This window comes from Rhagoletis pomonella, unplaced genomic scaffold, assembly GCF_013731165.1.
Source record: "Rhagoletis pomonella isolate Grant_MI unplaced genomic scaffold, Rhpom_1.0 Rhpom_scaffold_00001, whole genome shotgun sequence".
Lineage (NCBI taxonomy): Eukaryota > Metazoa > Arthropoda > Insecta > Diptera > Tephritidae > Rhagoletis > Rhagoletis pomonella.
In genome coordinates this window covers 12,560,435-12,578,574 of record NW_023458555.1, presented here as the reverse complement: position 1 = coordinate 12,578,574, position 18,140 = coordinate 12,560,435, and the positions used below count along the sequence as shown (strand labels likewise).

Here is an 18,140-nt window from a genome sequence, read left to right as displayed (position 1 = left end):
TCTCGAAAACGCTACTTTAGGAAAGTAATTTAAACTTATTTTCATGTTTAGCGCCCCCTAAATATTTAAGGCTAAAATAACTCTTCGCTTTCTTCGTGTAAACTAGCGTAAATAATGAACTCGTAATGTAGATATTTTTTATGTTTTAGTTTTACATGTTTTAAGCTCAGAATGTTTGTTTAGAATGAAAACTGTAAAACTTAGAAGAATTTATCTAAACAAATAAAATTTGGAAATTCGTTCTAAAATAAATAAATAAATGTTCAATCGATGAATAATGAAATTAGTCCTTTTCTTAGCTCTAAAATTTTTTATTTAGCCCTTTCTAGCCCTTTTTCTGGAGATTCTAGCCCTAAATGGATATTTATTTCTGGCAACACTGGCTGTGTTACTATTCCAGTGCAGCTTATTGCATTGCCCTCTATGAGTGTTAGAAGAAGGCATATGTAATGTTGGTTATTATTTTCATCTACGCTATATCCCCCAAACTATTGAAAAAGTGTGATCCCAAATGCTTGAATCGCCTTGTCTGGCGAGCTGGGCATTGACTTTGGAAGTGATGAATCGATCATTCTTCTTACTCATACCGACAACTTTTGTAGGTGGAACTTATTGGTATACACCAGCGATGGAGCTTTGGTGGTTAAGCATAGTTTCGGTAAGAGCCTTTACGGCAAATTTGTTTAGCGTAAATAATTCTTTAGTACGACTCTCATTGAGCTTCGACCATAAGGACCTTATGATCTCACAGTCGTTTCGATTAATCCAAAGACCTTCCATTATCTTTAGTAGAACAGAAATAGGGGGTTGTGTGGAGTTATCCGCTTCGTTAGTTTGCATTTCTTATACCTCTCTCGATTTACATCCGTATTGTTATACTTAAAAGAAATTATGGAGTTTTACCTTGGAACAGGTGGCAACCCTCTTCAAAATACTTTCGAAATAAGGCTTTCTTAAACCTCATTCGGTTGCCACCCATATTGTAATACTTCATGGAATTTATTAATAAAATCTAATTTTCCTAGTAGAATTTAATTTTTGAGCAGGTGGCATTCCTTTTAAAAAATAAGCTATGTCATAAACCAGATCATAAGCCATCTTTATGTCAAATTTTACACAAAGCAAGACCAACAAACATCCTCACACATTCACTTTCACATTTACTACATATGTATAATACCAATAACATTCCATTTAGCTTGCGAACTAAATTCCTCAACTGGTGGCAACCCTCGCCAAAAACATTTTCGAAATAGATACAGCTTTCGTAAACCCTCTCTCGTTTGATACCCACAATAAAATGTTTTATTTAACTTGCCAATGAAATTTATTTTGAATTTCCAAACAAAAAAATTCAAAAATATTTTTGATATAAAGTTTTCTTAAACCTCTTCCATTCGATAGCCATATTCAGTTATTTTGTTAACCAAATTGATTTAAACATTTTAAACAGGTGGCAACCCTTTCAAGGATAAAAAAAAATTGTGTACTCCTTGCGACAGTAAATTTTACACACAAAAAATTTTTTTAACTCGTGAAACCATGGGCCAAATATAGTTAAACTACGTTTTTAGTTTTTCTCTCTGATGGCAGGATTTTTTTTAAAGGTCCTTGAAATATGAAAAATATAATTACTTCAAGAAATTACTAAAAAAATTCAATGCAATGTACAAACAGTATGACTATCAAATTAAAGAGAAAATTCTGTAGAATTAAGGCAGATTAAATCTTTTGCTACATAAGGACGATTAGGTATTGAAAATGTTCTTTTAACATTTTATCATTGAATATCCTTGACATTTTCCAAAAATCATTTTCGAAAATTTTATATTTTAAGGCTCGACAACATCCTCGCATAATAAATAATAAAATAAAACTAATTAAAATGACGTTTTCAATACCCATTCCTTGTTGTGAACCAAAAAATGTTAATGATTTTTAATTCTACAGAATTTTTTCTTTCATTTGGTACGAATATGGTTTTTATATAGGGGAGTGAATTTTTTAAATAATTTTTGGAATTAACCATATCTTTGAAACTACAAAGTTCCTTAAAAAAAAAATCCTGACATCAGAGGGAAAAACTAGAAACGCAGTTTTACTACATTTGGCCCACAGTTTCGTGAGTATATTTTTTGCTTCATGTGTTTCGAAATTTTTTTGATTTTGTCGCACAGTGTAATATTAAGATTCAAACCCAACCAAGGTATGAATATTTAAAAATAGATTATTTGCGTGGTGCAAGGGAAGAAAAGTTGGTATGCAAAATATTTTCTGCTACGTTGCCAAGCAGGCTCTTGCTAAATCCTAAGCACTAAATTTCTCTAGAAAGGAGCCAAGATCCTGTGACTCTTTTAGGCTTTTGAGTAAAATATCTATCGAACTGTTATGATTTCTTGTCACATTTAGTTCAATTCTTATTATTAATTTGCAGTTGGGGCCAAATGAAGTGCTGGTCAGGTCAGTGCATCAGCGCTAGCGGCAAATGCAATGGCATACGCGATTGTGATGATGGCAGCGATGAAACCAGCCGCTTGTGTAAAACGATGTACTGTACAAATAATCAATTCCAATGCGGTTACGGCGCGTGTATACAGGTGGAGGCTAAGTGCAATGGAACAGTGGAGTGCTGGGATGGGACTGATGAGTACCCAGAACTTTGTGCAATGGATCGAGATACAACAAAAGCGAACGGCACTACGCCGATATTAACAAATGAAATATTTATAACCACAACAATTAAAACTACAAAACCTTCAGCAGAGAACGTAAATACGACTACGACTACTAATGCGCCTATACTTGAAAATCCGATCGAAGCCAAGGAGGCCAATCACGATACTTTAGACACTCCAATCAATGGAGGCAATGCAGATTCTGAAACAAACAAGGAGAATACTTCTAGCACAAACATAAATTCAAATAAAACTCAAAATGGTTATAACCATCCCAAGGACGGAGCGGGTATAAACCAAGCGAACACTGCACGAACTCTAAGTTCGACAAGTGTTGAAAGACAAGCGCACGGTTTTGACGAGACACCAAGTAGCAAAGAAACAGCTCAGCACGCAAGCATTCCTAAGCGTATCCCTGCGGCATCAGCTGAAACAGAGGATGATAGAGAAAAGAAGAAATCCAAGTCTAGTCCTTTGGACGCAAACTCCTCAGCACCATCAAGAAATCAAACGCAGATCGGTGGTGAAGTGCAAACCACGTCATCGTCGAATGAAAATAGCAAAACATTTGGAACAAAAAATAGCAACAAACCTGACAGTAGTTCTCAAATGCATGATAAGACCGACGCAACCACAATGAGATCCCACAAAGAACATTCATCAATTTCAAAGCCAACTACAACGACTCATGCACCAAAGCACAACGCGATACCACTAACAACAACGCCATATACTGGAATGAAGACTCTGTCTAGTCCACCAGAGAGGCAGAAAATTAACTGTACTCTTCGAGGTTGCAGTCATCCACTTATTTGCAAAATTTGGCTACCAAACTCAAATCATTCTTCACTTCTAAGCAACACCAGTGGGCGGCTGCCTATTGAAGTGAATACACGTATCTCGTTTGGCTGTGACAAAGGCCTTGAGTTAGTAGGTGTGGACTATATAACTTGCACAGTTGGCGGATGGAGCCATGCCAAACCAATTTGTAGTAAGTTTTCTTTTGATGAACATTTACTTATAGTCTACATTTTCTAAGTTTTCTTCTCCCAACAGCGCCCGTATGTGAAGTGGACTTTCTATCCAAGTGCAAGTCACGCCTCAAATGTCGCTACAAGAAACCGAATATGAACTCGGCAGTTTTAATTACTGAAAGTTTTAATGAGCAGAAGATCAAATTACATTCTCAACTTGATTTTTATTGCGGTGAAGGCTACTTGGAAGGTGCTGTGAGCAGAATTTGTACGGATGTTGGCTGGTCGAAGCCATTGCCTAATTGCAGTAAGTTAATTAATACCGGTAGAGATCGTTAACAGCCATATATGTAAAGCGGTAGCAAAATCGGGTGTTATCGATACCGATTCATACACTATTCCAATTTTTTTTTAAATATCATTCAAAAGAACTATAGCATGGGTAAATTTCAAAAGCAACTACATTTGTAACTTGGTTGTCGACAAAGGTTTTAGGTAATTGGTCCAATGGTTTGGATATCAATAATTATAACAATAGCTTCATGGAACGATGCCGATAACTTTAATATCACAAAAAAAAACACAAAATAAAGCTTTTGAAATAACTCGCTTATCTTTCAGTAAACTACTGCTACGTCTCAAACTTGGGCGGCTGCCAGCGACCACTCAACTGTGCGATATACAACTCATACATGGGCGTCAATGTGCCACCCGAAGAAAATTACTGGAATAATCTTTTTAGAGAAAACTCTCATATCGCATTCAGTTGTGATTATGGCTACAAGCTGGTGGGTGAGAATCGTTCGACATGCAATTTCAATGGCTGGGACAATGTTGCGCCTAAATGCCGTGAGTTGTGATTCAAATTACAAGTAGGGATGGAAAAGTTGCGCGCGGAATCGATACTTTATTTCAGGTTTTCGATTCTCAAAGTCGATTAATCACCTCGGCTTTATGAATTAAATTGACTTTTTGAAAATTTCCAAAAAAAAAATAATTTGTACCCACCTTTATTAGGTCATGAACATAAAACCATTTTCTTTAGTAATTCAAAAAATAATACTTTATCAATAACACAGGTTTACAAAAAGCGTTTCTGCATATTGAACCAAACCTCTATATCCCCCACGTTATATTAAACTCGACTTTTCCATCCCTAAGCACTTCATCTGCAAGTTGAGTACTGCTAACACTTTTCTATTCTCATTTCGAACAGTTCGAGTTTGTGATAAAAGCTTATTAAGCGCATGCATAGATCCGCTTAATTGCAAAATTTTCGATGAAAAAACCACACTCTGGCTACCCTTATTGGGCAGTGCTGCAGCAGTTGATCAAATTACCGCCGACACATATTTTGCTTTTAATTGCACGGAGGGCTACCAGCTGGAAGGCGTGAAACAAATAAGTTGCACCTCCAATGGATGGAGTCATGAAATGCCCAAGTGCGGTAGGTGGAATTTTCGAAAGAGCACCCATATTGTTCCACTTTAAATTTGAGTATTTCTCTTCTCTTCTTTTATTTTTTTTAAGTGAAAATACCAAAATTCTGCAATGCCAGTATTTTGCGCGAATGCGGTAATGGAGTGATATGCAAGACATTTGATACAATCCAGCGCGATTTTGTAGAAATTAAAGCTGGCAGCAAGGAGATGCGCATGCCCGTCAACTCTCAAGTTCAACTAAGTTGCCCACATGGCTACAAGCTGGAAGGCATGCAAGGTCTGACTTGTCTCGAACATGGTTGGAGCAATGCAATGCCAAAATGCGGTATTACTTATTAAATTGTTTCGCATTTCATTTTGTAGATTTGTCACTTGAAAATTTTTCCCCTCAACAGTGGTACCCTGTCGGGGAAAGTTTTTACCCAAATGTGATTATCCGCTACAATGTTTCGTTACTTATCCGAATGAACACTCAAAGTTTTATCCTTTGCCTACTGATTATGCAACTTACTCTTATCAGCGAGATACTCAAGTCGGTTTTTTCTGCTCGGAGGGTTATACGTTGAAGGGAGCACAACAGACGGATTGTACCGCTTCAGGTTGGAGGCATGAAACAACTTTAGATTTGCCTAAATGCAGTGAGTTTTTTACACACACATAAATACCTATGTATATATATATATGTGTGTGTATTATTTGATTGTGTATCTTATTGTTAAATCTTTTTTTCTATCCCTCTCTAATGACCTGCACTCTCAGTTTTGGGGTGTGATCCAGACATTTTACTCGAGTGCGAAATTCCATTGATATGCCATTATTTGCGACCGAATCAAAATGGGTGGCTTAAAATCACGAAAAGCTATAAGGAAAGCATGGTGAAAGTAGATTCGTATATAGATTTTGAATGTACGAAGGGTTTTAGGCGGCAAGGCGCGTCACGTATAAGGTGTACTTCAGGTGGTTGGAGTGACGATTTACCCAAGTGTGGTAAGTTGCAAGGTTTGAAGTCAGATTTATTTTGATAAAATTTTTTAAAAATTTTATTTATTTTTCAGAATACGCAACATATAACAATCAAGGATATTACTATTGGTTTTAATCTCAAAATAAATGTTTCATTACCAGCGCACTATGGTCAAAAATTCCAATGCAGAGGAATAAAGTTGAATTTTCATCTTTTAGTTTTAAAAAGAAATTGTATGGGGTTTGATTATTATGTGTTAGAGTTGCAAAAAAATTTATAAAAAAAAACTTGTGAGAGAGCAACTCTTTTTCTGACAGTATGTTATCAAAGTCAGTGACTGAAATACTCATCGAACTCATTAGTAAGGCTTAGAGGAAACATGAGAGTCCTTACCGGCCTTCGATATTAACGCAATGTTGACCACCCTTCAAGCCTTGGGGTTGTACCCGGTTCTTACAGTTCGCATAAATAGGAGCCAGCCCTATTAAAACAGTCGGCTGAGTACCGAAGCGCTCAGCGTCAGGGCTGAAAATGATGTTGGCAGATGAACCTTTATCACCTTCAATAAAACCACTTATATAGCCGCGGTCATTCGCTTCCATTCCTCCATGGAAACGCCACCGTCTCCGCTGCTCCGATATATTTACTTAGAAAATTGGCAATGGATTGTCTTGCGGCCTTGTGGCCGACTCTGTTCGATCCTTTTCGCGAGGTACATCTCCCCTTCTGCGTTTGGTGTAGTGAATAAATCAAAGAGGGAGTCCTATCCCGGCCGTAATCGCTCTACTTTATTGTATGGAACTTGCACGGTAAATTTCCACAGACGCTGATAAAAATGAAGGAAGTTCAGAGTTGAACTCAAATACAACTTTCACCCCACTCAAAACCCCTAAGCTGGATTCAAAACTCCAAAGGCTGTGGAAGGCCACAGGGCAATGACACAAAAGGTGTTACACATTTACTTCTAATCCTATAATCCAGCAACTCCGACTATTATGCGGTGTTTCCAGCCCTACTCTGAAGGGAAATAAATCGATTTGGAAGTTGTCTGTAAAAGTTTTAAAAATAGACAGTTTTTATTTTCTGCTTAAACTTCAGAGCACTGATGTTCCTGGTTTTACAGAAGGAAAGGTAGCTGGAAAGGGATAATTTTCGCGTGGAGTATATACGACAACGACGTAAATAGGTGAAAACCAGGTTTCAAGTAGACTAGAAAGAAGCACACCCTAGGGGGGCATAATCTCGCAACTTTTTGAAACTCTGGAAGAAAAGCTTAGCTGAATGGAGAGCAAAGTTTAGCGTTAGGTCTGTTATTCATGCAGCAGAATTTAATTTGAATGCTGATGTACTGTGGTACGATTTTCCATTACTACTTGTCAAATTTGGTTTGGCAGAACGAAAAATTACAGTGAAGATAGCAAAACGCCGATACCGGTTTGTCACCAAACCAAGTTTCACTAGGGATGACGAAAAATCGTTTCACAATACATCATACTCCTACCCTGTCGGAACACCAACTACAAAAATGAAAATTTGTATGCTATTTCATCAACAACAATTCGTTTAAAAGAGGAAAGACACTGGCACACTTGTTTTCTGAAAACAATTGGGTTTTCTTCAATATCGACCAGACCAATGCGCTCACAGGGCAGGGTTTTTGAAATATCTACAAATGGTTCGAAGTTTATAGACAAAGTTGGGGGATCGTTTCATTGACTAAACTAACGTAGTGACGTTCAGGCTTAGGTTCCAGCCGTTTTGAACGCTATAAAAGAGCTCGGAACCGAAAAAGTCTGTAAAAAAAGAGAGTTTTTATTTGTGTTGGAAAGTCTTCGATCTCGGCAGATGATGAATAATCCAAACACCCCTGACCTCATTGACCGATATGAGTTGTACTACTTCCAAGCTAAGCTCGGAAGTTTTTTTCTGTGCTTTAACAGATGAAAGGTACATACATACCTAGAAAGAAAATATGACCCGATTGATCTCTACATTAGTAAGATCGAAAAAACATGCAGAGACAGTTCTTCATCTTCACGGTTAGTGCCCTGTACTATTTAAAATCAGATAGTGACTTTCGGGGTTGCCCATTTTGTGACGATTATATATGGCACCCTGCCCTTTCTTCAACTTAAATTAAGAAATATGAGCACGTAAGTTAGTAAAAAATACTCAAAATGTTGAAGAGTATATGCTTGAGTAAATTCCGTTACGTGGCAGGTGGCACAGAAATATGTATGTAAATAAAAGCTATGTCGCATGTGCGTATGTTTGTATGATTCCCGCACATATTGTTCCAGCCGCTCGCAGGTGCAACAGTTCACAAGTAAGTACTTTAGAGTTGCAAATTGACATCCAGCTGAATGGTGCTTAACGAAGTGTAAGGGATAAATGTACATACATGCCGGCGCTAAGAAAGTGAGTATGTACGTAAGCCACAACATTCCTTCAGCTTGACTTGATTCATTACTTAATTGTGTGCGTACATCATTCTCATATTGTTGTTGTATTTAATATCAATTACATACGAAGGCGCTAATATTGAAAAAAAAGAAGATACGCTCCCACGCTATACAAATAACTGTGCAAGTAAAATATACACCCCGTGTCAAAATTATAAACACAGCAACGAACTGACAAGTCTTCAGCATTTATTATTTTTTTTTAAATTTAATTTTAGTTATTTAAAAAAAAATTATTGTTAATTTTTTTAGCAAAAACGTATAATCCAATTTTTAAACTTTGTGCATAGCTAGAAAAAAAAAATTCAAAAACTTTTTGTAAAACTGTCTAGTTTTTTAATTAGATTTCTTGACAAGATTTTGGGAGCGAAAGTTTGAAGCAGCTTGGATGTACATTTCATTTTCGTAATTTTTTTTTGTGCTGATGGTATTGTATATTTTCTTGCATAAAAAGGATGTTTGACGATTTTTTTATATGGAACAGAAAAATTTCCAAAATTCAACGATAAGGCCTAGTTACTTCATTGAATTCAATTGAATGGGCCTACAAAACTGCTTATCCAAAAACTTTCTAAGCAGTCTAATTAGAAAGATGAATAGCCTACAAAACTGCTAATCGAAATTATTTTAAGGAGTCTATCTAAAAGCTTTGGCATACTTTTGAAATTTTTTCGAAGTTTCATTTTATAATTTTGATGAAAATAACCAATACAAGACAACAAAATGCGACAATACTTTCGCGAACATTTCTAAGAGAACAAAATGGGAACAAAAGCGGAACAAAAGTCTCCGGAACGCTTTGGGAGAAAATTGAACGGTAACAAAAGTCTAAGAAACTTTCGCTCGAATAGCAATTTAGGAACTAAAGCCTCAGGAACTTTCGGAAACAGAACGAAACGGGAAACAATCTTCTCTGAACTACTGAACTGAAGATGGGAAGCGGGAATAAAATTTTTCGTATAACATTCATTAGTTTGAAATTAATATTAAAATTAATCGAAAAAGAACTGAATGATAATTATGCAAATTAAGTCAACGAAAGACTTAAGACACGAACTTTTCCTGCACAAATGATCCAGAGTTCCTCTGGCTTATAATTTAAAATCGTGGTTCTCAATTCTTCAAGTTTTTATCCCAGCAAGCAGACTCCCCACGTTTGTTCGCTTTCGTTCCCAAACCTTTTGTTCTAATTTTTTTGCCGTTCAAACTACAAAACATAAAGAAAAATGAGCAAAATTTATGAGATTACCACAGAAATTTTCTAAATTTTTGGCTCAGGTGTTTCTCGAGGCAGATGTCTTTTATCTTCCAGTACCTACCTACACACATAGGTAGATATGCATTCTGCTTGAATGCCAGCTTTATTTAGTATTATATTTATCACAATTTCTTAAATTTTACACTCACCTGTGGACACATCTTGCATTGATACTTTCTGCCCGTTCCGCCAGCACCGCCACCTGCCATCGCTGCACTCATTTTACTCGCGTTAATCGGTTGTGGTACAACCAATAAAGCTGCCGCCGCTGATGCGCTGTGATGATGCGCCATATGATTGCTAGCTGACGTCGCATGATGTGGTACTCCGCCAATACTCGCGCCACCAAGCCCAACCAAACCGCCGCTACCAATACCGCCACTCCCACCCAGACTGCCATTGCCTGCGCCGATTAAGCCCAGACCGCCAGCACCACTTACTAGACCGCCACTGCCGCCACCACCAGCATTGCCTCCTCCTCCGGCCGGCGAACTACTATTCGATGTGGCAACGGCGCGCAGTGTACTACTGGGTCCATAAATGCTAGCCGCTGTTGCCATGCTAGCGCTATGATTAGCCTGCGGCGTGACGGCATTGTGATGATCTATGAGGCGACTGTCGTCGAGGAAATGACCTGGTGTAGAAAAACAAGAGAGAGAGAGATGAGAGATATAATAGGAGTCTACATATATGCTTATATATAATAAAGTCCCAAATTAAATAACAACTAAAGAACGAACAATGAACGAGTAATTCGCTAGATTGAGCTCAACCCAGGATATTCAGAAAGTACGTAACTATGGCCCAATTCACTTGAAATTAAAAATGTATACTCCATACGCGAGGAGAAATACTTCTACGAAAATTGGATCCCCCTACTGCCAAAATTGTCCTGAAGTGGCTCTCAAAAAGTCGTGAATTTGCCCCAAAACGATCTCGAGCTCGTCACAAAATGATCCGAAAATAGTCCTCAACAGGCGTCGAAACGTTCAAAAAAGTCGCGAACTTGTTCCGAAATGATCTCGAACCAGTCTTGAAACTTTCCCGAAATGGTCCCTTGTTAGTCGCAAAACGATCCCCAACTATTCCGAAACTTGTGCTGGCATAGCCCATAGCTAGTCCTGAAAGGGTCCTGAGCTTGTCCGAAAATTATTGCCAAAATACTTCTAAAATCGTCATAAAAAAGTCCCGAAATAGACAAGAACTAGTCCCAAAATGGACCTTCGTTAGTTGTGAACTAGTCCCGAAGTGGTCGTGAACAGATTCCAAAACGGTCCATAACTGACTTTAAATGGGCCTAAAATAGCCCTGACCTAGTCCGGGGATGTTTTATTGTACACAAACATACCGACAGAGAGTAGAAATCGGCCAACGTACAACGCCACGTCCAACAATTGTGAGAAACTGGAACTTGTTCTCTTTAGGAGAAGATACAAACACCGCTACTGACTACGTCTGAACTAAAAGGGCCACTCTTAAGCTTTAGGAATAAAAACAAAATCTTAGGAGTCATTCTCGACAGAGAATTGATCTGGAAGGAGAGCATAGTCCAGCGTTATGAGAAGGCGTCTGTGGTCTTATATTCGTACAAGAGGGCCATTGGTAAGAAATGGGGGCGGAGCCCGAGTATTTGCCGCTGGATCTACACAGCGGTGGAATTTTCACAGATGAGTAAAAAATGAACGTTTGCGCGGGAGGGGATTCTTTTCCCGCAGCGCTGCCCTGAGCCGTTCATTTCGACTGCCGAACTACTCTAATGTCTTTCAGGCTAAGGTCTTAGCTATGATGAAGGGTATAAACGAACTTCGTACGGATTTAAAAAGCTCATCTTTAGTGACAGTCTGGCAGCAATTAAAGCTGTGAGTTCCGTCACAATTTAATCATTTTCCGATTTCCGGTCATAAGGGCATAGAAGGTAACTGTATGGCAGACGAACTTGCGAGGGGGCACGATCGGGCAAAGAACGCATTGCCTTCGTCTTTTCCAAGCTGCTTTTAAGAGAATTTATCTATGCCAGCGCGAGCGAGATATGGATGCAAACTACGACCTTAGGAATTTCTAGGCAAACTTGGGCTAGAAATTGCAAGAACTGTGAGGATGAGGAGACAGTTCTCAACCTTCTCTGTACCTGTCCGGCATAATCGAGAAGCAGATTGGGGTATCCTTTCATTAATGGTCTCGGTATTGGTCTTTTTAAGTTATTTTCCAATAAAGCTATCATTACCACTGCGGTATGCTTACAAAGAACCATGTTCTAAAAGCTGATCAGCGCCACTCCACCAATGTACATATTTGCTAACGAGGCCCGCTTTAGTTACTTCCTTGAAACAATTCCGAAACTGCTTATTGCCGTTATTATCTTAACATTTTATTAATAAAAAAATAACTTGCATTTGGAACACCCTAGCTCTCGCATATTTAGTGGCGTACAGTGTAAAGGTAAGGAGTTTAATTTTTCCAACTAACGAAAGGAAGAACTCTCAGAAGTAACACATGGTGGCGGCGCATGTTAATTTAGTCAAAATAGATGAACAGCTGGTACAACAAAAACTACTTACTTACTTACTAGCCAGCAATAATACAAAATTGCAACATTGTAAAAAGCAGAAAAATCAAAAAAAAAAGAGAAAACCAAAGATCAAGACCAAAAAAAAAGTGCAGGAAAAACAACCCACAGGGTAAAAATCGAAGTTGGTGGAAACCACCAACACAACAACACCAGCAACTGCATCAAATTATAATAAAAATTGGCTGGCAGCTGCTTGTTCCCATTGCGATGTTGATCACCAAAATCGCGATCAGCGTCGACGATGCTTATCGCGCGCGCCGCCACCAAGCGCCACTGATTCCACCTACGCTGTGGCTGTTATTGCTGTTGCTGTGCTGCTGCTGTTGCTTTTGTTAATGGGTTCATACTAAGTAGTAGCTACTGTTTTGGCGTTGACATTATCGCTGACCGATCGCTGCTGGTTCAATCGATATTGGCACTTTATTCTGCTTGCTGTTGTCGTTGTGGTTGTTGTTGTGTGGCTGGCTGCTGTCATTGCAAGCATGTCATTAGCTGTTTTGTTGTTCTCCTGCTGCTGTTGGGGGCGCCCATCGCATGTTGCAAGTTGTTTGCATTTCAGGAATTTATGTAAACATCTTGTAAAGCGGCTTGTTGCAGCTCATGTTCGCTATACAACCATAAAATAAAAGCAACCACATGTAAGTATATATATACCTACTCAACTTTGTGTTGAGCCCATCTTTTTGTTTACGTTTTCCGTTTTATTGCAAACTCGTAGCGGTTCAGTGCAATCTTAGTAAAGGTCAGCCAAGTCGCAGCAAGAAGTTGCAACATTTTGATGTTACAACATTGCGCTCTGGTGTTGCTGTCACTCGATTACAATATTGTCATTGTTGTAGTTGTAGTTGTAGTTGTGTTGGTTTTGTTAATTGCTTACATTATTTTAAAGGCTAATATCGTTGCTTGATTTTCGTACGTTTTTTCTTTTTTTTGTTGTTCTTAAAATTCTATTGTTGTTTTTATTGTCGTTGCGGCGTGGGAGTGTGCGTAGCGTCGTCACATTGATGCTTATCGCATTGATATTGTAATCAGATTACATAGTTGGCCCGCAACTCGCCACCAGCCACGCCGTCGCGTTTTGTTTGGTGCTTACTTGCAATCTATTTCATTGCAGTGGCATGCAACATTTATTTACCAATGCATAATGAGTCATGTGGCTAATTCGTGCTTGTATTTTTTTTGTACCTACATACATAGTAGTTATGTATGTTAAATACTATAAATAAAATTAATACGGATTCATTTAATTTAAATCTGAATTCCTTTCCGCTGAATTTTATTAAAAAACATGACACATAAAAGACAACACTAAAAGTGTATCTTCATAGAAAAAATTTCAGAAAGGAAGTTTTCAATATAATTTCTAAGAAATCTTTGTCTTTATCTTCAAAATCACCTTCATTTTCTTTTTCATATTGCGCATCGTTTTCATCTTTATCTGCGTTCCCATCTTCACTTTCACTTTCATCTTCCTCTGTATCTCTATCTTCATTTCTGTCTTTTTCATTATCTTGCTTCTCATCTTCATCTTCCGTCTTTAACTTTAACTTTAACTTTGATCTACATAATCTTGAATTTGATCTTCATCGTCATCGTCATCATCCTCCTCATCTTCATCGTTATTTTCATCTTCGTCATTATCTTCATCTTCACCTGCACCTTCATCTGCATTTACATCTTCTTCTGCATCTTGCACTTCATTTTTATATACACCTCCATCCCCATCTTCATGTTCATCATCCACTTCATCATCATTTTCGACTTCATTTTGATCTTCACCTAAATCTTTTCCTTAATCTCAATGTTAATCTTTATCTATATTTTTATACTATAGTTTGTCGGCCATTGTCTTTGACTGCGTCGCATAGTGTTTCGACTATATGGAGGCAAACTTGAAACAAACTGTCCCTACACTCAGAAAAAAAGAATTTCCTTAAAACAAGAACCAGTTTCCTAATTTTGTAGTTTCGGTCTTTTTCCTTAATACTACGAAAAATTTACGCAATTTGAGATGTTTTTCCTTAATTCAGGTTCATGCTCAAAACAGTGCGTCGTTAAATTGAGTAAGTAAATTTACTAAATATAAGCAGGTAATAATTTCCTTAAATAATTTGGAATTTTGTCAGTGCTGCCAAGACAAAGCCAATTGATTTGCTGGAAAATGTTGGCTGTGGCGTCGCGGGAAGACTACTGTTTCTGGTTCCGAGATCGCGGTTTCGAGTTCGATTGGAGGTGAAGTTGGTTGGAAGTAAAGTAAGTCAATTATTTCAATTCAAACATAAATTACGCATTGTAGAATTAATTTTATATGCAAAAATTTAAATACTCAAATACCATAAAAAATAAGTGGAATATTTTTTTCTTTTTAAAATACAATAAAAAATTACAATGAAAAAATTAAAATTAAAAAATCAAAAAAAATATATGTATTAAAAAAAAAATCCCCTGAGGGCCCACGTGGACCACTTTGGAAATCAGTGGGTTATATCAATGTAGACTCCAACCACTAAAATATAGTGCTACTTAAAATTACATTAATAGGAATGAAAATAAGAAACCATAAAATATGCCGACGTGGGAGAGGTCGGTGGCGCATTATGGGCGACTTGGGGAAAAAATTTCAAAATATAATTGCCCAAAGTGCGGCGCCAGAGCTTAAAATAATACGTGGATCTCAACGTTATGCAACTTAAAAAATTAGAATCTTTAAAGTTTCTTTTTCACTCTTACCTTTTTGCAAATTGCTGTGGTGATCATTCATTTTCGCCTGAAAGTAAATAAAATTCAAATTTAGACAAGAAATAATCGCTAAACAATTTTGAGTCACTGCTTAAGGCCTCCAAAACTGATATTAGGGCACATAATATACATGTGTATATATACATATTATGTATGGAAACATTAAAAAAGACATAAGGAACTAATGATGTATGTATATGAACTCAAGTTGGAATGGCACTTATGATTTAGAAGTGGTCATGTTGGATAAATATACTTAAAACCAGTGTACGAAAATAAACTATATTGTACGTTACTATTTCGTTTCGTTTATTACTTCAACAGTTCGGTACAATACGAAAACGAAACGGCTGAGTTCACTTTGCGATAGTTCACTACAGTAGTTTAGTAGTTACAGACGAAACAACAAACGAAATGAATCGTGCAGAGAAAAATATATGTATGTATGTAGTTCATGTTTTTTAATTGAATTGGATATGAAAATTTGTAGAAAAAAATATTTTTCACGTAATTGAAACGTTTGCAAACATATAAAACGTACCCTATGGTACAATTGTCACAAACGAAAAGCAAACGTTTCTCGTTGGGGAAAATGACAGTGAATCTTACAATTTGTTTCTGACTATGTACAAAACTGTACAAAACCACAAATGATATGATGATCGATGAGCAAGTGGGAATTGTTTTGTACAGTTTATTTTCGTACCCTGCTTAAAACATACCCTCTCAATGATTCACACAAACTTTATAATCGGATTTGCTTCATAAAAACATGTTATGAATTTTTGCTACTGTTAAGAATGAAAATTTATACATCTATGTAGATATATATGATCTATACCCTTGTGATCAGCTGACTAAGTCAAGTGACAATTTGACTAGTTTTGGCTATTTTTCTAATCTTTTCTTTATTTAATGTTGATATTTTTTTATAAAAGTCTAGCAAATTTATCTAACCAGCACCACATAAATCCATACTTCATGAAAATTAAAATGAAAATTAAACAAACTTTAACACTTTCAATTGAAAATTTTAAACTTTATATTCAGAATTTTTAGTAAAATTTTTCGTATGCAGTTTTGTAGCACATTAAATTTTAGTTGGTTTAAGTGCAAATTTCAAGACGCTAGAAAATCGCGTTGATTTTTAATATGTTTTTTTTTTGGCTGACGGTGTTGTGCATTTTCTTCCATATAAAATATGCTGGATAATTTCATTTGTATGGGAGAAGATGCCTAGTACCATCAGCAAAAAAAAAATATTAAAAATCAACGCAATATTCTAGCGTCTTGAAATTTGCACTTTAATCTACTCGAATTCAATGAGCTACAAAACTACATACTGAAAATTTTCCTAAAAATTCTAAATAAGAAAATAAAAAGTTTAAATTTAAATAAAAAGTTTAAAATCTTTGGCTGCAAATGTTTGTTTAATTTTCATAAAGAGAATGAAATTATTTTTAAAAAGTAAATGTACCACATTCTTTTTTCGGGTGATAATAAAGATGCCAATATTCGGTTATGTTTTAAGTTTTTCGTTAAAAATTACAAAAAAAGGCTAGCTGGATCACCCTATATAAATGTATTTATGTACATATGTACACATGTATGTTTATATGCACCTATATATGTAAATGTATATATGTATACATATTTACATATATGCATATATGCGTTTTAACTCACTGATATCAACGCATAAATATTATTTAGGAATTTATGTTGATAAAACCTTCCCAGCAAACCTTTTTGTTCGATCTCAACGTGAGATGAATTTGATATTAGTGAGATGAATTTGATAGCGTCTTAACAAGCGGATTATAACGTTCTCAACTTTAGATAACATTTTTTTAATTTTGCACATTTTCCCCAAACATTAAAACCAATATTTCACCGCTGCTGCCAGATCGACACCTTTGCCAATAAAATGTAAATGCTGCCAGAAAGTTGTAAATAATTTCTCACCAATTTCTCCAATCAAGGACAAATTGAGGAATAAGATTTGAGAAAATGATTAATCTCAAATGCTAAGGAAAGTTGAAACTCAACTTTAGAAACGCTGGAGAATATTTGGCCTTGTGTTTGCCGGGTAATCGGCTTGCGTTAAAGCTTTAGTTTAATAACCGTGACGTAATTTGCAGATAAGTTTAGCAAAAATTTCTGAATTTGATATTCGATTTTTTATCAGGAACGTTGACCTTTCAGTTTTATGCCGCGTGCGCTTGGCAAATCTGAAGTAAAGCCTTTTCTTTCCATTTATTTTTGTGTGTCGGCTCGGTGTTTGCATTACAATTACGAGAAAGGCCTGATTTGATATGTACGTACATTAGGGTGGTCAAAAAATGCATGTGAAAAAGTAAAGTCCGAATTTTAATACTCTCACCATCTATTAGTGTTCTATATCCAAAAACCTTTACCCCTGATATTTATTTTGTAATAAAAAAAATATTTAGAGGTCGTTCGAAACGCTGAAACTTTTCCATGTGTTTTATGTAAGGGGAAAACAAGTTTTCGTAGAAATGGTATAGAATTATTGAAAATCTGTATTTTTCCGTCCTTTCTCTGCGGGAGACTTCCAATAACAATACCCAATTGTTTATTTAACCATTTTCTGTTATTTTATTATGATCCCTAAATAACTCAAATGGGTTCCCACGGCATTTTTCGACTATTACATATTTTTTTATTTCAAAATAAAAAAAAAACGGGAGTATAATTTGTTTCGATACTCTTTTTTGACCACCCCAATGCAAATACGTACGCATTCAGCCAAGAACTGGCAATCCAGCAAACATTTTCTAAAAAAAAAATTGGTTTATTTGAAACAAAAATGATAAGCAAACACATATATTTATGCATGCGTACTAGTATAATTAAGTAGAAATGACGACTTAACCACAGAGGGTCGTTTTCAAATGAATTTACCAAAGTCAAAATCTTAGTCAGTATTTCTTAGCCAGGCAACTTGAAAGGCTGTGGAGCGATTAGCCTTTCATTGTGATATATACATATATAAGTAAATATATACCAGTTTTTCTGCATACCTACCATCATACA

The 18,140-nt window shown here is 36.4% G+C and overlaps 2 protein-coding genes across 2 annotated transcripts in view; one reads left to right on the top strand and one right to left on the bottom strand.

Annotated features, from left to right (window-relative positions):
* Positions 1-6,190, top strand: part of LOC118733260 — a 43,184-nt gene extending 36,994 nt beyond the window's left edge. Inside the window, exons 3-10 of the mRNA XM_036462629.1 lie at positions 2,435-3,666; positions 3,732-3,956; positions 4,271-4,498; positions 4,866-5,096; positions 5,180-5,416; positions 5,487-5,729; positions 5,851-6,078; positions 6,147-6,190. Coding sequence (XP_036318522.1) covers positions 2,435-3,666; positions 3,732-3,956; positions 4,271-4,498; positions 4,866-5,096; positions 5,180-5,416; positions 5,487-5,729; positions 5,851-6,078; positions 6,147-6,190 — 2,668 coding nt within the window. The remainder of the gene's footprint in view (positions 1-2,434; positions 3,667-3,731; positions 3,957-4,270; positions 4,499-4,865; positions 5,097-5,179; positions 5,417-5,486; positions 5,730-5,850; positions 6,079-6,146) is intronic.
* A 3,513-nt stretch (positions 6,191-9,703) lies between these two features.
* LOC118733121 (glycine-rich RNA-binding protein 3, mitochondrial-like) lies at positions 9,704-15,105 on the bottom strand. Its single transcript, XM_036462395.1, has 4 exons — positions 15,075-15,105; positions 13,899-14,135; positions 9,925-10,409; positions 9,704-9,724 (listed from the first exon to the last, which is right to left on the bottom strand). Exons 1-4 carry the CDS (start codon positions 15,103-15,105, stop codon positions 9,704-9,706), a joined length of 774 nt encoding a protein of 257 aa, XP_036318288.1.
* Positions 15,106-18,140: the final 3,035 nt, after the last annotated feature.

What these genes read in the sequence shown, in the direction of transcription:
- LOC118733121 (XM_036462395.1), bottom strand. Translation starts at nt 15,105, where the DNA reads ATGAATGATCACCACAGCAATTTGCAAAAAG. An exon ending in CCACAGCAATTTGCAAAAAG is followed by an intron (nt 14,136 to 15,074) that starts GTAAGAGTGAAA and finishes ATTGAGATTAAG; the next exon opens with GAAAAGATTTAGGTGAAGAT. An exon ending in TCAAGATTATGTAGATCAAA is followed by an intron (nt 10,410 to 13,898) that starts GTTAAAGTTAAA and finishes TTTCTACACCAG; the next exon opens with GTCATTTCCTCGACGACAGT.